This window comes from Vombatus ursinus, unplaced genomic scaffold (genome assembly GCF_900497805.2).
Source record: "Vombatus ursinus unplaced genomic scaffold, bare-nosed wombat genome assembly UNPS02014772.1, whole genome shotgun sequence".
NCBI classification, from domain to species: domain Eukaryota; kingdom Metazoa; phylum Chordata; class Mammalia; order Diprotodontia; family Vombatidae; genus Vombatus; species Vombatus ursinus.
In genome coordinates, this window is record NW_020954550.1 from 28,057,273 (window position 1) to 28,083,597 (window position 26,325).

At 34.9% G+C, this 26,325-nt stretch overlaps 1 protein-coding gene across 1 annotated transcript in view; it reads left to right on the top strand.

Annotated features, from left to right (window-relative positions):
* The window catches only part of HCN1 (hyperpolarization activated cyclic nucleotide gated potassium channel 1), a 577,083-nt gene that overhangs the window by 52,276 nt on the left and 498,482 nt on the right, over positions 1-26,325 (top strand). Inside the window, exon 2 of the mRNA XM_027863629.1 lies at positions 3,274-3,697. Within this exon, the coding sequence (XP_027719430.1) occupies positions 3,274-3,697 (424 nt within the window). The remainder of the gene's footprint in view (positions 1-3,273; positions 3,698-26,325) is intronic.

The window sequence follows — 26,325 nt, forward strand, 5'->3', positions numbered from 1 at the left end:
CAGCACTTGGACAATTTAGAAATGATAAAGTTCCCAGCTATCCTTTCATTGGCTGCTTAGCAGGAAAAGCCAATAACTAAATGGACTTTAGGGACTCTTATCTTGGGTTCTCTTATTTTCCCTGGACTCATGTGTCACGTAACTCTCCTGTGTGGAATGAGAATAGGGACCACCCTTCTCTCTCATTTGTATTGAGAAGAAATAGTAAACTGACTAGAACATAACATGCTTCAGTTAATGATGCAAGCCTGAACCTGAGTTTTGTTTTCTTCTGTCCTTGTTCTTTCCTGAGTAGTAGTGACCAAATGTTATTCTTGAGATGTACATGTCCAGGCTTAAAGGTGACCTTATGAGTATGAGACATTCAGAGAGAAAAGACCTCCAAAACCTTGCTGCATATACTTTTGACTTGGAAAGGGCTTCAATGACTAGCTTGTCCAAGCTGGTTGTGAGCAAGAGTCGGTTCTACAATGTACCCAAGTTGTCTTTCAACTTTGACTTAAAGACTTCTAGTGAGAGGAAAATCAGTACCTCCTGAGTCAGTCTATCCTTAGGTAATTTTACTTTTATTTTTCAGAACTACAGATTTAAGTGTATCTCATTGTAAAAAAAAAGAGTATTATGTTATTCTTATTATTATAAAATAGAATGAATGGTAGTAAGGTAGTAAGATAGTAGTGGTAAATTATTTTTAGATCTGATATTATTTGCAATTGTGATGATAACACAACTTCTTGAAAAGTGAAAAAGTCACTGTGAAAACCCAATTAATAGCCAAGTAACTAGTTTGGATAAGTTATCTTTTTTTTCCTTTTTAATCTAAATTACTGGTTGTTTGTTGTGGTTAGATAGCCTTTTAAAAGGCATTGTATGTATTTTTCATACTGTTTATATTCTCCCCCCCATCATCTCATCTCAGTAAATTTGTTCTTTTTTCCACATGGAGAGCGAAGTGGGGAAAGGAGACATTTATCCAAGGAGTTCTAGCAAAAAAGAACCTTGGAAAAGTCACAGGAACTTAGGATCATATATTTAATGTAGGAGGAACCTCAGAGGTCATGGAGTACAAACCCCTCATTTTGTAGATAAAGGAAGTGAAACACAGAGAGAGTAAGTGCCTTGCACAGGGTCGTATATCTAGTAAATATTTGGGACAGAATTTGAATTCAGGTCTTTTTGATTGCAAGTCATGTACACTATCTAGAATGATATTCTACTGACCATTCCTCTCTTCACTCATCTGTAAAATCATGACATTGGACTATATGACATCTCAAGTCCATTTTAATTTTCAATCTATGAACCTGTTCTATGTCTTATTTTCCTCATTTGCAACATGAAGGGAAGGAACTTGATGATCTCTCTGGTTATTTTCACTTTTAAGTCTATGATCCTAGGAAAACAAAGCCTAAACTCTTTAATAATCTACTTAATTTTCTACTTTATTTGACATGTATGGAGACATTAACTTGGGAACTGGAATCAGAAAAAAAAAACCTTAAAGACATGTAATATCGAGAGTCCCCCTCCCCCCCGCCAAAACTGGAAATGATCAAAATTGGCAGTTCAACGAAATGAGCATATTTTAAAAGGGCTATTCATCTTACATACACACACTTTTGAACATAATTGTCCACTGAAAAAATGTAGCAATTGGTCTCAGTACAATAAAATAAATTTATTAACAGTGTGTACTGATTTCATTCATACCCATCCAACCCTGTGACTTCAGTTTCTCCCCCCCTTCCCCACCCTGATCTTTTTTACCTAACCCAAAGCCACTCTTCTTTCTTTTAAGCCTTTATCTAGAGTGTGATGATATTTCCTTTCCATCTATTCATTAGCTTATCTGATACTTACATTGATTCCTTCCCCTGGGTGTTATCTAATGAATTTGGGGCTTGTATTTGGACAAGGACCAAGAACACTTTTCACTGAAATTGCCAACACCTGCATGACTGATATCAGACATTTGTATTTCCTGTGTAAATGAACTCCTAGATTTTGACAGTAAGATTTAGAATGCATTCAGCATGTCACATATTCACCTTTTATATAAGCTGCTCTTATCTTGGATTCTTGTCATGACAGGAGGGCTGTAAGTTTCCTGAATGTACTGACACATTCCATATAGATTAGGTCAAATAGTGTTAGCTGGAGTCTTCAGGTAATAACATGCTACTCCACTTATTGTTCGTGGCTAGGTACTTTGTTTTGTGTTTAATGCTTCTGTTTAATGGACATTCATTTTATTTATGAGATGAAATTTTCCAGGATAAATTCACTCAGGTACAGAATATGGAGACCTCTGTATCTATAATCTTTCTTTTTGGTTTATGGCACACAAATGTGTTATTTATTATATCTTTTTTTTGTATTTTTAGAAATAGCATTGTAACAACTGTGGATCTTTTATTTAGTAAATAGATTATTGACATTTGTGCAATGCACTTTGAAAGAGGGTTCATTTAAAGAAAAAAAATTATAGTTGTCTCGTATTGCTAATTGTTTCATAAATATAAAAAGAAAAAAAATCTCTCTCTGGCATCAAATTCCATATATGTAGGGAGTCAACAACTTTTTACACCTGTGAGAAATTTATTTAAAAGAAAAAATGTCACCTGAAATGTGAGAAGTTGGTAAGGTTAGAAGGTGTCCTGATGTTGGGTCAATGAGGAAGGTTTTTATAAAATGGTTTAAAAAGGAATGATAGACATGGTAATTACAAGGATCTAGATTTTTAAGGTAGCAGAATAAAGAAAAAAGTATTTTTCTTTCTGATAAAAATTAGAATTTTTATTGGATGAAATCTCATAGGAAAAAAGGTAGAAAATTCTGGAAGTCTCTGGTAAATTTCAAACAAATTGATTAAATATAATTTCTTGTTAATTTACCCTGTACAATTTAATGTAGAAGGGGCTTCCTATACTATGGGTGCTACTTAATCATCCTAGATAACAGTAATCAGCTTAAGTAAAATATTTCAGAGCAAATTCTGAAGGTAATTCCTTTCTATTCAATCAAAAGAATTCAGGTGGCAAATACCCTAGAATAATTATATATCAGTTACATTATATTAGTAAATTAATTTAAAGATACTACTTCCAGAATATATTTTCTGTCTTTTTCAGTTAAAATTTAAGTTTAAATGACTACTAATATTCAAATTTAGTGGACAAAGGTGGCTACAGATAAACAAGAAGTGCAAAATAAGAGGCGATATTGAGGGGGATGAAGAAATATTTTTTAAAATCTTTTTTTTTAATATTTTAGGTTTTACTGGGATTTAATAATGCTTATAATGATGGTTGGAAATCTTGTCATCATACCAGTTGGCATCACATTCTTCACAGAGCAAACAACAACTCCATGGATTATTTTCAATGTGGCATCAGACACTGTATTCCTGTTGGACTTGATAATGAATTTTAGGACTGGGACTGTCAATGAAGACAGTTCTGAAATCATCCTGGACCCTAAAGTTATCAAGATGAATTATTTAAAAAGTTGGTTTGTTGTTGACTTCATCTCATCAATACCAGTGGATTATATCTTTCTCATAGTAGAAAAAGGAATGGACTCAGAAGTTTACAAGACAGCCAGAGCACTTCGAATTGTGAGATTCACAAAAATTCTCAGTCTCTTACGTTTACTTCGACTTTCAAGGTTAATTAGATATATACATCAATGGGAAGAGGTAAGATATCCTTAATATTTATTTCAGATTTTTAATATGATGAAATAGTGAAAAATAACTTTTAAATTAACTGCTGAGAAATGTTTCTGAGTGTCACAAACTTCTTCAATTAAAAAAAAAAGATAAAAGTATTTTTGGAGCATATTGGGTATGTAATGTATATAAGACAATGCCTTCATTTGAATGCAACCCAACAGTGAATTTGAATTGGCTAGAAGGTAAAATTAGTGAATACTATAAAAAGTATGGAAGAATGTATGTTTATTTTGTTTTCTATCTGGAGAGTTTTCTAAACATCTTAGTTAATAGATTTCTATTAAAATAGGCAAGATTAATAAATTGTGATTTACATCTGCAAAGTCTCAACAATAGAGAGATATTTTAGCTGATCTACTACTACTACTATTCTGATATGGGCTTATTCATTCTAAGGGAGGGAATGGTAGACAGTATACTTTCTATAGAAGAGTAGTAGGTTACCTGAAACTCTAAAGGCATGTATAGGGCTGAACACAGTTGTTTCTTTATATACTTTCACATAGTAATTTTAAAAGTCTTGCATTTCAGAATAGTTTGTAGTTTTTTTTTTCTTTCTATTGAGCTTTAGTTGAGTTTATCTATGTTGTATCATTTTATTTAACAGTAACGAGAATAAGACATGCAGGAGAGAAATTGTATATGTAAATCCCAGCCTGAGCAGTCCTAGGGTATAGTGAGTCAATGGACCCTGGTCCTACATTTTTCAGGATGATGGATTGTTGATGACAAGCAGCTGGTTAGCAACTACAGATGGGAGGGGTATTTACCTAATGCAAATGAACAGAGGATTTTATATATGTAATCAACCCGTAAGTTTTCCCACCACACAAAATCAACAGTGCAAATAAAATGTAATTGTATGAAATATTTCAGTTGTATAGAGCTTCCTAAGTGAGTTATCTTTTCTGAATTGCCTTGGGAGAACCCTGTCCCTTTGTCCTAGGGCTTTCTTCTACCTGCTCTCTATATGGAAATCACTACAGCTGTCTCTATTCAGCTAAATAAAAAGGCTGAAAATTCTTTCCTACCACAGTGATGGTCTTGAAACAACCACACCCCACCCTAAATTACCTTCTTTCACTATGGCTACTGATCACAATTCTGGTCACAGAATCTTTTCCCCTCCTTTGTTCCTTGTCACACTTTTAGACCATACCTATGCATATATTTGGGCATCTAGGTGGTACAGTGGAAAGAGGGCTGGGCCTAGAGTTAGGAAGACCTGAGTTCAAATCCGGCCTCAAACACTTACTAGCTGAGTGACCCTAGGCAAGTCACTTTGATTGCCTCAGTTTCCTCATCTGAAAATGATCTAGAGAAGGAAATGGCAAACCACTTCAGTATCTTTGCCAAGAAAACCCCAATGAAGTCACACAACTGAAATGACTGAACAACAAATGCTTGTATTAGAGCATTTATTTATATGGGAAAAGAGTCCTTAAATAGAAACAACAGAACCAAAGTTAAAGCAATGAAAAATGACTTAAAATTCATCTCAACCATCAGAATGAATGGTTCAAAAGCTTCCTCAACCTTTCCAGGTAGTTAACCTTTTCCTAGGTTGATTAGACTAGCTATTGAATATTGATCTTGACCCTACCAGAGAGTAGCAGCTTTCTCTCCAGAACCCTCATCCCTTCAAAATTAGCAAAACATCCTCCAAAGGGTTATATGGATAACCTCTACCACTGATTTCATCACAGTGCTCCTCCCTCCCCAAATCCTCTGACTACTCTATGATTTTTTTTTTGCCTTCTTCCCCTAACCAAACCCCAAGTCTTTTATCAATTATCCTTCAAATTTGTTTTTTCTTGGGGGGGGGAGGGAATGAAAGGGGGGGGGAAGGGAGGGACAGAGACAGAGACAGACAGAAAGAGGGAAAAAGGGATTGAAACAGACATAGATGTAAACAGATATATAGACAGACTGAACCGGAGGCATACACACAGACAGAGACACAGAGACATTGAGAAGAGGGGAAGTAGAAAATAAAGTGGTAGGTGTGTGCAATGTCCTCCTAGGAAAGATTCTGAATCTATAGTTTAAAAAAAATAATTCTGTTGACTAGAGAAACTTTTTTGAACACATTCATGGGAGAATATACTTACTTTTTCAGTTAGGCTTATACAAGTCAATGAACTGGACTTTTTGTACAGTTGCTTTCTGTGGTGTTCTGTATCATAGCATTTTGTGTGTGCTTCTCAATGACATTTTGGCTCACAGGATTCAGTAAATGACATGCAATAAAAAAACACTGCATAATGCAGTGCTGAAAAGACCTAAATTGGATCATTCTTAAAATATAGATATACTACATATTTGAAATGAAATGTAATGAATTTAAGAAAATAAAGCTAAAGGCTTCAGTTGTGTGTCACAGTGAAGGAGAATCAGGCAATATTTGGGTTTGAATCTAGCCTCTGATATCATCTATGTGACCTTAGTCATGTAGTTTAACCCCTCTAAACCTCATTTTCCTAGTCTATAAAATGGGAATAAATGCCTTCACAGTGCCTATTTGGTAGGTTGTTGAAAGAATGGAATGTGATAAATGGATGAAAAGCTCCATGTACATATTTAGCTATTGTTATTGTCATTATCTATTTTTTCCCTGTTGAGGGGAGATGTTTTACTTTATCAAGATTTATTAAAAACACAAATCCAAGGTAAATAACAGGCAAGAAGAAATATCTCAATAATTACTATGCTGTATAAGCCCATAGTAGAAGTTAGAGACATTTAGTGATTGTAACATTCTCAAAATGCCTTAAATGTGTGGTGTTTTTTTAGGATGGGGGAAAACCCCTCTGTCTACAAAGTTGGATGACTCTTGATGGCAAGCAGGATCACATAGCAGAAAGGGTGTGGGATTTTGAATGAGAGATACTTTGGGTATAAATGCTTTCTTTGATACTAAGACACTTTGTGACCATCCACAAACTCTAATTTCCCTGAGCCTCAGTTTTTTAATGGTGCTAATAATAATTCCATCACTGGATTGTTGTGGAACCTAGTAAGTTAATCTCTGAAAGGCACTTTATAAAATTTAAGGTACTATTAAAGTAAATAAAAGCTATTTTTGTAGCTGGTGGGAGGAGGTAACAAGATAGTACAACTCAATTGTAATCTAAACATAATTCTGAAATTTTGTTATTTCTGTAGAAATAAATTAGTAACCCTCTTTTCCCCCAGAAGCAAAATATTTTAACCCCTTTTCCGTATTTCTGCCTGGACTCTGATGAGGGGCTAACAAGAAGGAAGATAAACAGAAGGTAGATGATACCAAGCAGGGGAACAGACATTATGGATAGTGCCCAAGCACCAAAATGGAGCCTTAACTTATTAAAAATTGAAGATATATTGTTGCTTCAGCAATTCTAGCCATGATTTTCATAATCTATATACAAGAACATATCTACAAATAGTGGTATGCTAGGGGTGTCATTTTCAAAATGAATTTAGACACAAACAAGTGATGAACATCTTAGAATATGTGATGACTCCTTTTGGGAGTTGTAGATGCTTACATCACTATCTTATTGGTTTATGAATCAGATGATGCTTTTGTTTAAATTGACTTTTCACCTCTAATTTTTGCTTTGCACAGACCATCAGAACATTTGGCTGGCTGATCATTACTTTACATTCTGATTTCATGACATTTCTCTTCTTAAAGCAGGTGTAACCATGTCACCCTCTACTCCCATTCCCATCACCTGAAACATCAAATATAAAATCTTTAATTTAGTGTTCAAAGTTCTTCATTACCTGACCCATTCCTACCTTCCCATTCTTACACTGTATTCTTCCCTATATACTCTGTGATCCACTGACTCAGACCATCTTGCTATTACTTGCACAAGACTATTGAAATCCAGACTCTGTGCATTTTCATTAACAGTCTACCATACTTGGAATTTTCTCTCTCCTCTACACTTCCTGGATTCCTTGGCTTCCTTCAAGACCCAGATAAAATTTTCACTTCTACAAAAAGTTTTTCTCAATATACACAACCCCTCCTCCCTTTTTGGAAGTGCTTTCCCCTCTATTGATTATCTCCAATTTATCCTGTATTTATCTTTTTCATATAAAGTTATTTGTACATTATTTCCCCCATTGGACTATGAGTTCCTTGAAAGTAGGGACTATGTATTTATCTACTTTCCTATTTATCACCATCATTTAGTATAATACTTGGCACATAGTAGGCACTTAATAAAAGATTGTTGATTTGACAAAATAGTCATATTTGTGATACTCTTGCTTAAACTAAATCACTAATTAAGGAAGCCTCCTAAGTCCTCAGTCAGGACAGATTTCAAGTTTAAGAATTCTGGAGTACTTTCTTTTGTTGTTTGTCAATACTCTGGGGAAAAAAAAGAGAAAAGAACCTTATGAGGTATCTAATACTATTTAGTCACCTAGGTTCAAATTAAATGAAGATTTAATGATGATAAATTTAAATTGAAAAATGTATTCTCTCTCCTCCTCCCACCTAAATACAACCATAACCAGCATTCTGGAAACTGATAGATCTGATTAGAATGCCCATATTCATTTAATTAGCTGAATAATTGCCAAATGCACCTTTCACTTTGTATTCCCTAAAGACATCCTAAATATACTTCTGTAATTATTTATGTTGGGGGTAAATAACCAATGTAAACTGTTAGTTGGCAAAAGGAGCACATGAAGAACGTAATTAAAAGGCCAAAGAACTATTATTTCATCCACTTGATAAAAGTTGGTTTGACAATACCTTAGTGATGCACAAGTAGAAAGATGTAAAAAAGAAAAAAAAAGAAACAAAAAAGATGAGAATCTCCTTCATGGGATCATTTGATAGCCAGCCTCTAGAAGTGACAATCTGAGTTTCACTAACCAGAGATCATCATTTTATCTTAAATTGAGCTAGATTTCTACCCCTAAAATCGCATATTAATAACTTTCATGAAAATATCAGGGGTTTTGTTTTCCCATTAAAAAATAACAAGAAATCTTTCAGTTGGTTAGTTTCTGTGAGATCAAGAAATTATCATTTTATGGATAATCAAAAAGGTTGCAAAATATCTCTATTGTAGCTTACAATGAAAAAAAATTAGTGCTCTTTTCTCTGATAGCATCTACATATTTATTATTCTATGATAAATCTCTGTTTAGAAAGTTTTGTGCCCAAAGTGTACAAAGAGAAAGAGACATAATAAAACTTTCTTGCCAACAGTTGCCAACAACTTCAACCTTGTACATGGGTAAAATAGGAGAGAGAAAGTGAACTTTCAGTGCTTGGGATAGGGTGTTGTTAGTATCTTTCTGATTCAAGGTGGAGAACTAAGGTAGACCTTAGTTCTAGAATCTTACTCAAATATCTGGGTATTGCTTCCAGAGATGCAGATATCACACAGGCTTGCTCTTTCTTTGCAACTGTAATCTATGTTCTCCTGTTATTTCACAATAAGGGGTATGCCATCAGATTGGTAATGTTCTTTGTATTTTCTTAGCATTACAATGATTCCAATGGAATACACAGATTGTTCATCTGCTAGCTCTTGCTCTTGCCACATGACCAAATTTATTTTTCAATCATAAATTTATTTGGTGAGATTTTCAATCATTTTTAAGCTGCAGAAGATCTTGCAGATCATCTAAGACAAGTTTCCATTTTACAGATCAGGAATTCCTAGTCTCATCATTACTACCTATTAGCAATGTAGCTTTGGGAAAGTCACTTGTCTCAGGCATTCATTTCTTCATCTTTAAAATGAATGATTTGGACAATTCCTTTGATATTTCTCAGCTCCAGTCATGTTCTTTGGCCAATCCCCATGCCTGGAACGTTCTCGTTACTCAACTCTGCCTATAGACTTCCTTTAATTCGTAGATTTCTTTAAATCCGAACTAAAATGTCATCTTTTATAGAAAGCCTTTCTAAACTCCTCTTAATTCTAGTTTCCCCCTCTCTCTGTTAATTATTTCCCATTTGTCCTGTATATGTATGTGTTTGCATGTTGTGTCCCCCATTAGATTGTGACATCTTTGAAAGCAGGGACTGCCTTTTGCCTCTTTTTAGATCCCTAGTGCTTGGTACAGTGTCTGGAACCTAGTAGGCACTTAATAAATGTTTTCTGATGTCCCAATTCTAGAATTTTATGTCAATGTGCATGTATATTTGTGTGTGCATGCATTTATACTTTCTGAGATTAAGAAGAAAGATATTTTCCTGGAGATTGACTTCTGTTTCCTAGAATTTGCTGATTCCTAATTGCTTTTTGAGACATTCTATATGACTGCTAAACTAAGTACTTGTAGTTACAGGTATCCATTGTCTCCCCCCTGGAATATTATCTGTTTTCATGAAAATAATCCATTCAACATAATGTTATTAGTCTGTATAATATAGTAAACCCCAATGGGAAAGTTGAATGATTTAAAAAAATATTCAAATGCATGATCTCTGATAAAATTGATCATAGACTAGTATATAAAGATATACTAGTCAAAAATGATGCCAAAGCTAATAAGCCCAGAGGCCCAGAAGGATGGTGGTGTTCTAAACTCAAATATGAAAGAAAGTCAGAAAGAGGGATTCTGTTCAATTACGCTCCCCCCCCAAAATTGTTTTCCTTTCTGGATGTAAGCTTTCAATACCCCCCATTTTAAAGTGAATATAATATTCTTGCTGCCATGAAATAAACCCAAATATATAACATCATAATTTAAATGATAAACAGTCTTATTTATTTTATTACTCTAAAGGTATAAAAGAGGTTGTATGGTATAGATTCTATCAATGAGACCATACTGGTGATTGTATATTTTTACACAAACTTGGGTCCATGTAGTTATAGAAAGCTGAATTTGCATGACATTTAAAATACAGGAGGAATACAGCTGCTAATAATTATAGTTGATTTAACTAATAGTCTCAGAGAAAGCTAGGTCACTGGTACAAATCCCCAGCCAGTTAAAAAAAAAATACTGTAGGCAATGTGACTCCTTCCACTGCTTTGTGACTTTTAGTTCAGTTACGCTAAAGAGTGGCAGCAGGAGGAGCAGTTTGCCTTCCATTGGGCAGACTGAGGCCACTTCTTAAGAAATACTCAGTGTCTTCTGGCTTTGCTAACCTGATAGAAGCACCTAAATCTTTCAGGCTTATGGTACATAGATGATGCCATGATTCATCCAGGCATTGTCATTTCCGATGTCAGTATAAAACTATTGACATTTGTGTTAAAAAACAAAACAAAACAAAACAAAACAACTTTGCAGACCAGAATTGTGAGTTGGAGTATTATCTTGCTTAAAAATAAAGCAACCAGAGCATAGATTGGTAATATGAAGATGATATTTCTACTACCCACTTCTTAGGTTTGTTGTTGTTTTGTTGTTGGTGTTGGTGTTGGTGTTGGTGTGCATGTGTGTGTGTGTGTGTAATGCTTTCTAAGCCTTTAAAGTACTATCTATTATTATTGTGTAACCCTATGTCATCTAGGACGGTGCCATAAGTTATGCAGTGAATAGAGTGCTGGGCTTGGAATCAGGAAGATCTGAGTTAAAATCCTGCCCCAAACACTTAGCTGAGTGACCTTGGGCAAATCCCTCTCAGCCTTGGTTTCCTCACCTATAAAATGGACACATTTTTAGTATCCTTTTCACAAGACTGTTGTGGGGATCAAATGAGATAGCATATATGAAGCATTTTGTGCAACTTAAAGTGCTATATCTTTGTGTTACATTGCTATCTAATAAATGTTAGTTGATAATGTTGTTAATTCATTCAAGAGACAAAAGTATGAGTCAAAATTAAACCAATTTTAATATTTTAATGAAAAGCCACAATGATTAAAGAATGTTTAAAAGTTCATGATTAACCAAATCTGTAACTTTGTCCTATAGTGGTACCAACATCATCTAAAAGGAGAAAGGCAGTACATTAATCCAGGGCATTGGATTCAAAACTGATCTGTGAGGATAAGGAAGAGATGTGTTTAGTACATATCTAGAATCCAAGTGTTTTAGTACAAAACTGGTTAAAGCTAAATTCAGCAAGTTTGAAGATATGATGTGTGAAGTCTGGAAACTGTTTCTTATTAAAAGAATCATTACCAAGGAATGCAGCTGTCTTCTTTAGCATACAGTATTTCCATTCTAAGTGCCATAATTTTTTTTTTCTGTGTTCAACTAAACAAAAGAAAAACAAGAATTTTGAAGAGAAAATATTCAGTTTTCCAAGCAATTTAGCTAGACTATAGCAGCATCATCTTTGTTTTAAATGACATTGTTAATAAAATTCAATATATTGACATATATATGTGCATACATATAAATACGTACGCATATGTGTATGAATTCATTTCTCTATGTGTCTCTACATAGAAATAGATATGAAGAACATAATTATTACACTCAGTTCCTAATAACACAGTGTTAATAAGTAGCAAAGATTTATATATTATATATATACATATATATGCATATATATGTATGTATATACATCTCCTTCTATCGTCTGAGCAGGATCCCTCTTTCTGACTTTCTTTCATATTTGAGTTTAGAACACCACCATCCTTCTGGGCCTCTGGGCTTATTAGCTTTGGCATCATTTTTGACTTGTTCATCTCCCTCATCCTCCGAATCCAATCAGATGGCAATAAGGATTTTTACCTCCACTATACAGTATATTTCACATCTGCCACATCTCTCCATGGACTACTGTAATGCCATCCTAATTAGCCTCCCAGCTTCTAGTCTGTCCTTTCTCTAATCTATCCTCCATAGACTGATATTCCTAAAGCACAGGTCTGACCTTGTCATGCCCCTGCTTCAGAAGCCACAGTGGCTCTTTCTTGCCTCTAGGATTCAATGGAAACTCCTCTGATTGGCTTGGAAAATCTTTCATAATTTGACTCCAGCCTGACTTTCCACATTCATTATACATTGCTCTACTTCACAAACACTTTATGATCCAGTCATACCAGCCCACTTAATATACCCCTGTATGTGACATTCCATCTTCTCTCCATGTTTTTGCAGAGGCTTTCCCTCCTTGCCTGGAATACATTCTCTCCTTACTTCATCCTTCCTTAGACATTCAGCTCTTCCTTACACTTCTCCTTGCCTACTTTCAAAGCTGAACTATGTTAACTAAGTCTCTCCTGATTCCCACACACATACACATTTTACTAGATACTACTGTGCATCCCCTGGAAAATACTTTGCATATGTTCTGTATTTCATTTTCCCCTGTGAGTGTTTTTTTTCCCTCCTTCTGGTAGAATTGAAACTTCTTGATAACAGTGACTGTTTTTTGTTTTTTGTTTTTTGTTTTTTTTTTGTTTTGTCAGTGCCTGGCACACAGTGATTGTTTAATAAATAGTTGTTGAATGAATGAATATGGTCTCAAATAGGAGAGACATGGAAGATTTTTCAGGGGTCTGCAAATCCATATGTACACCAAGTATTGTCACATTGATCTTTATTCTATTAATTTTGGACCAGTCCTGGGATTTCATTGGTAGGGAACACCCAGTGAGGAAACTCCTTCTACAGATATAAAAGGTTCCTTCTTTGTGATGAAGAATCTTAAAGAGTTGCCTGGGGATACTGAGAGGTCGGGTGACTTGTGCAGGGATCAAATAGCTAGAGAAGAGTCTTGAAACCATTAGGCAACACTACCTCTATTTAGCTCCAACAAAATATTTAACCTGACAGAGTAAAAACAAACAAAAAAAATACCTCTCCTCTATAGATGGAATAAATAAAGTCTCACACATACCTGACTTGATTTCCAAATATATGTAGGTGCTGTTTTGATTCACAAAAAATAAAATTCAGACTCTGGGCATTTTTACTGGCTATTCCTTGTGCCTAGAATACTCTCCCTTTTCACCGTGCCTCCCATCTTCCCTGGCTTTTGTCAAGTCATGGCTGAAATTTCATCTCCCACAGGAAACCTTTTTCTAACCCTCTTAATTCTAGTGCTTTCTCTCTTTTGATTATCTCTAATTTATCCTGTTTACATTTTGTGCATAGTTGTTTGCACATTGTCTCCCCCATTAAACCATGAGTTCCTTGCAAGTTAAGGACTGTGTTTTACATTTCTATGTATCCCCAACACTTAGCTCAATTCTGATACATAGTAGGCACTTGATAAATGTTTACTGACTGGCTTATTGAATTCATGATAATTTATTTTATTTTATTTTTATTTTTTAGGCAATTGGGGTTAAGTGACTTGACCAGGGTCACACTGCTAGTAAGTGTCAAGTGTTTGGTCTGAGATTAGATTTGAACTCAGGTCCTTCTGACTTCAGGGCCAGTGCTCTATCCATTACGCCACCTAGCTGCCCCCAGAATTCATGATAATTAAAAAAGTATTATCATATGTTACCTTAAACAATAGGTACTAATAGTACAATTACTCTCAAAAGTCCTGAGAAATTCTTCAACTTTTAAGAGGAAAAAAAAAGCAGTATACATACACAAAATGGTTGAGAACTACTAGTTTCCCCCCCCACCCCCCCCCCCCCCCGCTGAAAACCCCCAGTTCCCCCCCCCCCCCCCCCCCCCGCAATAATTTTCACCTGGAAACAATTTCTTGCCTCATATTTTGTATTAAAATTAAAAATCTTCTCAATTTTCCAATTTTTTTTGAAGGAAAACCTAGAAGATAAGCATTAGTCTATAGTTTTCCAACTGAGGAAGTGAGAATTCATTTTGTATGGTAACTCAGCTCAAGGTGAATAAGGAATAAATCTTAAATTTTTAATTCAGTATTATGGCCAGTTTGTGACATTTATATCCCATTCAAAAGAAGTAGACTAGATTAATGGATTGCAAAATGTGATTTTTCATACTAGAAAGGTGATGAATTCAAGGAAACCTTCAGGTACATCTGTTTACCTTGTTCATTCTAATGAACTGACCCTTAGTGAAATTTTAAGAGTATTGAGAGCCACTGAGTGGAAAGAGAAATATTCCTTTGGGATGCTTATCAGACATTTAAAAATGTTACTATCATGGAAAGACAGATGAAACATTGCATAATTTGCAGAACTGTACAACCATTATAAGTATTTATTACTGAGGAATGCAATCAAAATATTCTTTTTTATTTTCATGCAGAATACTCTTCCCCATTTCTTATTTCCTTCCTCTCCTTACTCCAGACTTTGAACATTGCATCATCCATCATTTGTAAGATAGATTAGGATATTACAAAGAGGATTAGTTAGACTAATGGTCTGACCTAGGCCCAGTTCTATTGCTATTTCAAATGAAAAATGTGTTTCTTGATCACTTCAGTGGTTTCACCAACACTCTATGCTTGCTTGTTTCTTTTTATAGGTTTAGTAAGAGAATGGTATGCCATATGTTTTAAACAGAGAAGCTCAAAAGTCCTAATGTTCCTGTTTTTTGCTTTATTTCAGCAATAATCTATATATGTTATTTGAATAAATGTATAGAGAAAACAATTCCATCTATCATGACTTGTCATGCTCCTCAATTGGGAAAATATTTTCTTATACTCCTCAGATGAGATTATTTTTGTTCAATCTTGGTGCCCTTGAAATATTTGGGATAATTAATATTTTCAGTAAAGTAACTTATATTGTTTGTGTACAATATCAAAATAGTGTCAACTACTATTTTTGATCCTTTTATGTTATATGCTAATCTCTCTTAAACTTTATTTTCTATGTCTTCTAATTGATTTTGATGAGAACAACACATTTTAAACCACTTATCAATAATTATGTTTAAGTTATCTTTAAAAAGTCAAAGCATTTTGATCATATTACTTTATCTTTAAGCATTTACTATGGCTTCCTATGGCTTATTATATCAGATGGAAATTCCTAATCAAGCTTTTTTTTTTTCTATTACTTGCATAGGATTAGCTTGCCCTTGACTCTGTGTTTTCGACTGTGCATAGAAATCCAACACCCTTCAAATTTTCATTCTAAACTGATTGATATTAGCATTCTCTTCTTTTATTATTTTTGACTTTATTATTTATTATTGATTTTATTATTTTCTTACCCTTTAACTTCTCTATCCTGATGAACTCACTTTGACCTACATTCATTTTACTTTCAAATAATAGGTTGTATTGTATAATCTTAGCAATTTAATTCCCTAAGATTGTAGACTCATGTACCTATTCATTAGTCAGTCTATACATAACAACTTTACTTTGTATCAATCATTAGTAGATTCAGTGTGCAAAAAAAAAAAAAAAAAATTAGCTTCTGTATAATACCACTAGGGGTCCTCTATCAGTTAAGTTACTTCTGTGTAGAGTGGTAATAAATGCCAAGGAGGTGTGCTTTGATTTGTCTGTGTTTCTCATTTCACAGAATTATGGGATCACTTTAATCTCTTTCACAAGGGAAAATGGTATATTTTATTTCTCAATACCTATGTAAAATGTAAAATATGTAATAAAAATCTATTTCCCCTTATTTATACTCTTTTTTCCATTTATATGAAAACATTAAGAATTTGGGAATAGTTAAAGTGAAATTATTTCTTCCCTCAATTACCATTTTTATTTTGGTATTTTTTTATCTTCATAGTACCTACCCTTCATTGAGGGAGTTATTTTAGCCTAACACTCCCAGAATTCTAGATTGTCATAGGACCAAGCCTACTGGAATAAGAACTAATCTTGATTGGTTAACTTATCTTTCCCCCTTTCCCAACCAAGGTAAGCTCTCGGAGGGCAAGAACTATTGCATTTTCCCCTTTTAAATTCTCAGAATCTAGCACAGGAAAGTTAAAATGGGCTGACCAAGACATGGAAATTACATATTTCCAAATGGCCTAATATAAATGTTCTGTACACAGGACTATATAATATTGGGTCCTGCAGCAAGAAACCATTTTTTCAAACACAGCACAAAAGTGGAAACAGAGATATTATTTTAAGTGTTCAGATCACATCCCTTAAATGTTAAAATTGTTTTTGAGGGGAAATCTTTAAAAACAAAACAAAATAAAACTTGAGGATGATCTTACCCACTGCAAATATATTTTGAATTCATGGTGAAAACCCAACACATTAATAACCCCTGCTTTGGATGTGATACCAGATAAAAGAAACACCACAATTCTTCTTCTTCTTCTTCTTCTTCTTCTTCCTCTTCTTCTTCTTCTTCTTCCTCTTCTTCTTCTTCTTCTTCTTCCTCTTCTTCTTCTTCTTCTTCTTCTTCTTCTTCCTCTTCCTCTTCTCCTTCTCCTTATTCTTCTTGTTCTTCTTGTTCTTCTTGTTCTTCTTCTTCTTGTTCTTCTTCTTCTTCTTGTTCTTGTTCTTCTTCTTGTTCTTGTTCTTCTTCATGGCAGTCACTTACAAGGGATGTTCATGGAATGTAAAAGTAACGATTACAGACACTCGAGTCAGCTAAAACTTTCCAAACCTAAGAGTATTAAGGTTAATGGAGAAGGCCTTCATTTGGCTTAGGAAAAAGCTCCCCAAAGTACTTTCAGGTAAGAGCTAGCCCTTCTCAAAAGTGTTCTAGAGATGTGTGGTGTTAGAAGAAAAAATGTTCACTCCTTTCCAGCGCCCTGAGCATCCTGAATGGGCCTCTAAGGGGTAAAACAAATTGCTGTTGAAAGGAGGGTTCTGAATCCCTGGAAGATTTCTTGAAAGAACAGACCATTCGAGAGAATGAGGCCAAAAATATTTTGGTTCCTGTATGCATAAATGTGATTTTGTACAGTAAACAAAATAAAATAACTCTTCCCTTAACTTTATAGATATTTGAATTTTTTTAGATATTTGCAAGTATAACTGCTACTTTAGGCATATGGATTTATAGATAAAAGAGTTTTCAATATCAAAATTATCCAAATCAGTCAATATACATTGGACTCAGACTATGTAAAACATCTAAAATAATCTCCTGACTCACCCCTTCAAGTTACAAGTATAGACAGACATGCCACATGAAAATAACACCATACAAATAAAATGTGGCCTAAAGGTACAATTGAATTCTTTTTGGTGGCCAGTGTTTCAAACAAATGAATACATGAAAAAATGATCAGGTGACAAATACTAGACAAGATAAGATTGCAGGTACAAAGCTTAGAAGTTGATGATCTTACAAGAAAGTAATAACTCATCACTCTAAATGTTAACAAAGACTTCATTAAGGAAAACTCATTTCTTTTCATTTTAACCATATTTGTTGCCATTTTTTTCAAGGACACTAATATTGCAGATAGGCACAGGAATTGCTGACATACAGAGTGAGAAATTTCTGAGCATTTTGTTGTTTTAAGCCATATGAGTGGTTTTTTATGTGATTTTTTGCAAATATGCTTTGTGATATAGCTAGGCTACGTCTAAATATAAGAACATAATATCATAAATATAGAACTGGAAGAGACTTTAGAAGCCTTTTAGTCTGCTGTCTGATTTTACAGATAAACTAAAGCCCATAAAGCCTGAGGGACTTGCCCAAAGTTATACAGCTAGTAAAAGGAAAAGGCAGGATTTGAACCTGTATCCTCAGAAAACAAATCCAGTGAGTGACCTTTCTATTACAACATGCTGCCTAACTGTACAAGACTTTCCACTGAACGACATGCTGATTCCAAGTGGAGAATTGAAAGATTTGGAAAAAAAACTAGCAAAAATACACATAACTGAAATATCTTTGGTGTATTAAAGAAAAAAGCTTTTATTTTCCTTGAATAATCTAGATAATTGTCTACATTTTTAATTTATCTCATTTATTTCATTTATAGATGCTGACTCTATTTTCATATGACTTCTGCCCTGAACTGTCAATAAAAGTTCTAAATTGACTCTTTAGCTGAAGCTATTTCAACGGAATCTGGTTGTATTGATTTGTGAATAGCATAGTTGCAATTTTTAGTGTACTTTAGATTTGAACTAGAAGTTGTGGTTTGAAAGCTAGTGCAAGTTTTGATTTTAATGAAATTTTGATTTCTATGAAAACAGCTTTATAGAGACAGGTCAGGCTCTGTGGGAACTTTGGATTGAATTTGATCAGGTAGGGAAGTATAGATGAAGATGGAACTGGGTTCACTAATAGTATTTTTGGACTAGAAGAACTGTTTGAAGGGCTTTTTTAAAAAACTTAAATACTGAAACTTAAATAAACAACAAGAACAGAAAAAGAAACATAGTATAAACTTAAATACTAAAACAAATACAAAATAAGAAAAAAAATTGCCATGGGCACATTGAAAAGTCTTCTAAAAGACTTTTTGCCTTAATTAGGCAAAAAAAGGAAAATCTGCCATTTAAGGCTCACTCTCACTCTGCTCCATGCTACCTTTCCAGACTCGTTTTTCATTACGTACCTACTTTACTCCAGAGGAACTGTTCTAATAGGTCTTTCTTGGTCAGATGCCACCTCTTCTGTAAATCTCTGATCCCTCTCAGATATTAGGGCTATTTTCTTCCCTTCCTTAAAATATTTTTCATTTATTTACCTATTTGCACCTGTATTGAGTCTCCTCTTCCCTCCCTTTCTCTCAAGTAAGCTGTTTGAGGGCAGGAATGTTGCTTTTGTTCCTTTAGTATTCCCAGAATCTAGCACAGTGACTGATTGGTGTTTAGTGCTTAATAAGTGTTTATTGAGTTGAATTTAAAGTGTCTGTCATTATCACAGTATAATCATTGAAATGGAGCCAAAATTAGAAGGAAAAAAATAGACAACAGGAGAAAAGTTAAGCCAGTATCTTTACCATCCTTATACAAGAAAGAAAGGAAGGAGGAAAGAAAGGAAGAAAGACACACTTATATGGCTTCCAAAGAGGATGACTTATTTAAAATTTAAACCAGTGAATATAACTCTTCCCTTTAAGAAAAATGGTATAAAGCAGCAGAAATTTTCGTTTGTTTCAATTGCTCATTTGTTCATTTTTTTCAATGAATAAGCATTTATTAATTTTTTTTCTACTTCTTATCTCCAGTTCGAGCATAGGAGTGGTAAAGGAAAACAAGATCCCTGTGATATAGTCAAGCAAAAGGGCAAAGGTCTTCTTTAGGACCTACTTGGAGCTGCAAGTAGGATCCTCTGAAGTCATAGACACTTCTTGGAGAACCTAGACTAAAACTTGGGTCTCTTCTCATTTATGTTAAGGTCCTTTCTTACTAACTGGCACCCTGTAGCTTAAATAGGCAGCTTTCTAGTTCATTATTTCTTTCCTTGTTCAATTCCCTTACTTTCCAGATGAGAAAACCTAGGACCTGAGAGAGTGACTAGACAAAACCTACACAATTAACTGGTAGCTGGAATTTAGGAATTGAATCTAAAATATCACGTTAAATACCCTGTTTTAGGTTAATAAATTCTAGTATCAATAACAAAGCAGATCTATGCTTTAGACAGTTTATTTATGCCATTGCAGGGTCACACTGGTGATGTTTCTTACTGAATTATTTTCTTCATTTTTGTAATTCCATTCATTTAATTTGTCTTATACCATATAAAAGAGTAACTTTAAAAAGAAAAGTCTTACTTTTATAGATAATAATAAAAGCTAGCAGATATATATGTACATACATTTTGAGGTTTGCAAAACTCTACGCATGTTTTTTTTTTTCCGTTTGATTCTCATAACAGCTCTATTTCACAGATGAGGAAAGTGAGGCTGAAAGGCTTATCTTACCCTAGATCACATAGCTAGTAAAGTTCTAAGGCAGGATTTGAACTCAGATCAGCTTTCCAAATAAACAGGGATTTCTATATTCTATTCTGTTTTCTATTTAAATCTAAGGATCTTTGAAAAAAAGGAGTGATAAGATCAAAAAAAGCATATTAGGAACATTAATCTGGCAGTGGGACTTAGGATGTTGTGGGGAGAGGGGAACTAGAAACAGGAAGAACAGAAGACTATTGTAGCTATTCAGGTAATAAGTGCTAAGAGCTGTGGCAATGGAATGCAAATTAGGATAGATGTGACCGAGAATTTGAAGTAATTTGACATGACCTCGAAGATTCCAGCATAGGAAGTCTGTGATGCAGAGAAGTCAAGGGGAAAAATGGTTTGAGTGAGATTGCTAAAGGTTAGTAAGAATAATATTCAACAGGTAGCTCTAATTAGAAGACTAAAGTCTTATTAAAAAAAAACTTTAAGGCTGGAATTTTTTTTTAAGTCATAGAATCTTAGCAATGGAAGGATCTCATTGTTGTTGTTCAGGGGTGTTTGACTCTTCATGACCCCATTTGGGATTTTCTTGGCAAAGATACTGGAGTGGTTTCCCATCTCCTTCCCTAGTTCATTTTACAGGCAAAGAAACTGCGGCAAATAGGGTTAAGCAACTTGCCCAGCGTCACACATCTAGTAAGTATCTGAGGCTGGATTTGAACTCAGGTCTTCCTAACTCCAGGTTTGGTCCTCTACCCTGATGCAATTTTTTGTAGTTATTTAGTTAGTCACAGGCACTGTGCTAAGGATCTTATGTTTAGAGCTGGAAAGGACCTCAGAGATCATCTATATCTAGTCTAACAACCTCATTTTATAGGCAGGATGAGACATTTGCATCCTAGGTTAATAGTATAACTTACCTTTGGTCATAAAATAGTAAATGGCAGAGCTGGGTTTTTGAATCCAGATCTTTTGATTCCAAACCCACCACTCTTCCCTCTGCCTGAGACTACCTATCTCCCAAGGAGAAATCTTTGAGGTATCAGACTAGTCCTGAGAGTTAAAACATTGGAAGTGGATGAGATTTCTGAGAGCACACATGCAGAATAAGAGATCAAAAAAGTCAAAGACAGAACTTAGAAAAATGAACACAATTACAGAGATGAAGAAAAAAAGGTAGCTGATTATCCAAGGAGGCTAGGAAGTAGCAGAAACAAATAACCCAAGACAAGGGAGGAGGGGAGAATCTCAAAAAAAGAAAGAAAGAAAGAAAGAAAGGGCAGCTAACAATAATAAATTTGGGTGAGAGTTAAAGGAGAATGAAAATTGAAAACATTTTATTTGGTGATTAGGGAGTGATTGATTGATTTGAGTAATTGATTTCAGTCTAGTATCAGAGTTATATGTCAGATTTCAGACCATTAAAAAGGCCATCAGATTCTTGGAATCTATGAATGCTTGATTCTTGACTTTGTCCTGAAAAATTGAAAGCATATGTTTTACCATTTTGGTTTACATTGGTAGGCGAGTTTTCTCATTGAGATAAACCATGTAACAGTCAAATTATAAGTAGCTATCACATCCAAGTTATTATATCCTAATAACTAAATTGAAATCCTCATTCTATACAAGCATCAAAATCATACAAAACGAGAGGATGAGATTCAGTTCTCTAAAGTTAAATCAAACCTTAGAAGTCAACTATAATTTAAAAAAGGAAAAAAAATGGAAGAGGAAATCCTTCACTGCAGTTTTTGATATATGCAGTAGTGACTGAAAAGAGTGTCAGGCTCGAAAGTCCAAAACCTAGGTTCTTGTCTATGCTCTTCCAATAACTCTTTCTCTCTCACCCTAAATAAGATAATTTACCTTTCTGGTAAAGCTTCCTCACCTGGGGAATGCGAGTATTGGACTAGAATATTTCTATGTCCACTTCTACCTCTAAATTTCTACTGTTCTGTTTTACATCATATCAAATGAGCTCATATATTTAAAACATTTTTCAAATTATCATGATAGTAGGTTTCACAAAATTCACATATGACAATTGGGGGACTAAATATTAAAATGGGGCAAACTTTTTTATATCTATTTCTTTTAAATGAAGTCCTAAGTCAATTCTCAAAATGAAATTGATCTTTACTTGTATGTTTCCCTTAATTGATTTTTAATTTAATAGAAAAGAGTCTGATAAATGTGTGAGATACATAATTAAAATTAAAACAACTTTTTCATTGATGTGAATACTTTACATGAAAGATTTTTCCCATTGTGTTTTGTCTTTATTTTAATACCTGAAGAGTTATCTCAAATTTTCACATATTTTTTGAATTTGTATATGGTGTGTCTGTCAAGGGAAAATTTTAAGGTTGAGATACAGGTGGTAAGTGGAAGCGGGGCAAATCAATTAATCAATCAATTAACAAGCATTTTTTTAAGCATCTGTCATGTGTCAGGAACTATGCTAAGCTTTAAGAATATTAAAAAAAATGAAACAATCACTATTAATAGTTTACATTCTAATAAGGCAAATGGTAGCTGTTTTCCAGGAAGACATTTCAGAGAGGCAGCTAGGTGGTGCTGTGGATAGAGTGCCAGGCCTAGAGTCAGGAAGATCTGAGTTCAAATCCAGTCTCAGATATTTACTAACTGGACGACCCTGGGCAAGTCACTTAACCATGTTTTCCTCATTGTTAAAAAGAGCTGAAGAAGGAAATGGCAAACCACTCTAGTATCTTTGCTGGGGGTCACAAATATTTGCACCTGACTGAAAACAACTAAACAACAATATTTTAGCTCAGAAGAGGAATGAAATTAAACTCAGTCAAAGAGGAAATGGAATGCCTGGTACAATGTCAAAGGTGGTTAAGTCAGTATTGAGGGGAAAAGTCTTGATTCTTTAATCGCTTCAAACAATATCATCTTTCAACTTGGTTTTAAATAATGTCAAAATGTTTTAACAAATTGAAATATTTCAGAAGATAAAATTCTACCCATATCATTGTTAGGCACCAAAAGTAACAACCTGATGTAAATTCAGTTGGTTGCCAGATACATAACCCTTTAAATATGTTATTAGTAATAATAGCAGCCAGCCGGCTTTACAAGACATATTCTTGTGTTATGAAAGTTGAGGGATAAATAAAATTAGAAACTGAAGCTATATTGGATAATGGATGAGTTAGAACAATTTTGACTTCTCCCTAGTGTCTTGCTGATGTATGCACTTTAGATTCTGAATTAGAGGAATCATGTCTTAAAGGGTAAAAAGGAAAAACACTTGGTTGTCAGGTTATATAATATCCGGGTGTCTATTTTCAGTTAAGGCTTCCATTAGTTTTTTTTTTTTTTTTTAAAGACGGAACTGCTGAACTCATGTTCTCATTGCATTCTGAGGTGCAAATGGAAGCTAAGGAAGCCTTTGGGGGGCTCAAATCAGCTGCCGGATGGTTTAAAGCAGCTGTAATATACAAGGACAGGGACTATCTGCAGGGAATCTTTATCAGTACTGAGAGATGGGGAACCAGAGAAGATTTTCAGTTGTGATAGGGCCAGCTGGAATATATACATATATTTGTTTTTGGCTAGGCAATGGGGTTAAGTGACTTACCCAAGGTCACACAGCTAGTAAGTGTTATGTGTCTGAGGCCGGATTTGAATGCAGGTCCTCCAGAATCCAGGACTGGTGCTCTATCCCCTGCACCACCTAGCTGCCCCCCAGCTGGAATATTTTGAACACACACTGGCACAGGTTTTCCAAGCTAAAGCAAGGAGAGGGTACTGTGATAATTTATAGTTGGTGATTTTTTTAACTTGCTTTTATAGGACCCTGGACTTAAAGTCAAGCAGACTCCTGTGGTCCAAAATAGGATGGAGTTTTTCTTTGGGCTGTCCTTGCTTAAAAATTGGGGAAAGGAAAGACAAAGCCTAGGAGTTAGATGGACTACTCATTTAAAACAAAAAAACATAGGCTTATTCTAAAATGGCATTATATCTAAAAAGTGACAACACAGTGCCTTTCTCACTACCACCGCAACCTAAACTATTTGGATTGCTCTTTCCTCCCACCCTCCCTCCCTCCTTCCTGTGTGTGTGTGTTCCTGTCTCTTTCTCTCTCACTTAGTCACACACCCACGCTCGGGGGCGCGCGCGCGGGCGCGCACACACACGCACGCACAACACACACACCGCATATCTATAAGGCACCACACTAAGAGAACTTGGAAGACAAAGACATGTGGTGTTAAGCCATTATTTGCAACCAGACAATTGTTTCTGGTCTATAACCTTTAACCTTTAAAATTGTTTCATTGACTATTTGATTTTCCTATTAGATATCTGAGCTTTCCCCTTTCCTCAAATCTGGTAGTGAAAAAATAAGTTTGGTATGTGTCAATCAAGTATAAGTTAGTAAGCTCAAAGCCCTACCTACTCTGGGCTCTGTCTCTATAACAATTAATATTTGGTAAAGGGATCAACTAACACACATGGTGTGGATATTACTGTAGAAACTAGTTTCATTCCTTTTTTCATTCTTCTTCCCCGTTGTTTCACAACAGTTTTCTCTACCATATTGAGGGCAACATGCAAAGCTGCAGCATACCAATTAACCAATAATGAATTAAATTCCATTAACTTAAAAAAAATATTCAGTGAGCAACTACTACATGAAAGCCATAGTGCTAGACTCCATAAAAAGAAAATGGTGAGGTCCTGCCCTAAAGGAGCTTATAATTTGGTGAGCATGTAAAAGGTGGTGGGAGAGGTAGAGATAAAACAAGTAAACAATTCTAGGACAGACTGACTTTAAATGCAATAAGCGGTAGAAAAAGAGTCATAACTGTTTAGTGAAATCTTTTCTGGTTGGGAGAGTTGTGGTGTGTGACTCGGGCATCACCATTATTTAGGTTCTTAGGTGAAATTTGAATAATTTAAAACATTGGGAAATGTTTGTTCAGTTCTAGCCAGTGATTGAATAAAATATTTTATTTTAGGTCTAGCATATTCCTTCACTTCGTATAGGACTTAAGTGTCTGTTAACAATTGGGAATATCACGGGCAGCTAGGTGGCACAATGGATAGAGCACCGGCCCTGAAGTCAGGAGGACCTGAGTTCAAATCTCACCTCAGACCAAATACTTGATACTTACTAGCTGTATGACCCCAGGCAAGTTACTTAACTCCAATTGCCTAGCCAAAATAAACAAACAAACAAAAAGAAAGAAACAATTGGGAAGATCTCTAAGAGAATGGTTAGGGAAGTAGTCAAAGGGATGTTTAGCAGGTTTTGTTGGCAGAAGGCCAAGCACTAACTTCTACATATGCAGGTTAATTCTGATCACTACCACAGGATCAGCATTTAAATATTGAATTTAAGGATATCCCTCTCCAGATTTTAAAAACTCAGCTTTGGATAGTCATTCTTTTGTTGTGTCAGTCTCTCTTCTTCCTCCTCCTCTTCTTCTTCTTCTTCTTCTTCTTCTTCTTCTTCTTCTTCTTCTTCTTCTTCTTCAGTATCCTATTAAAATGCAAATATTCTTAGGGCATGAATTCTTTAAAACATTATCAGTTAACACCTTAGCCAAGGGGGTGAAAGGGCAGCTAGGTGACTCAGTAGATAGAGCACCAGGCCTGAAGTGAGTTCAAATTTGACCTCAGACATTTACTAGCTATGTGACCCTGGTGAAGTCAATTAACCCTGTTTGCCTCAGTTTCCTCATCTATAAAATGAGCTTGTGAAGGAAATGGATCTTTGCCAAGAAAACCCTAAATGGAGTCACAAGGAGTCAGATACAACTGGAATGACTGAACAATGAAGGGTGCAAACCCCTTTGGGAATGGGACCTGGGACAGACATTTTGTGTTTGTCAGCTGTGAGGGTGTAGGGTCAGGTAGGAGGAGGTAAGAAACTTGACAGGGAAGATACGATGATGCCAGAGACAAACTGCTTACTTTGCCGTTTT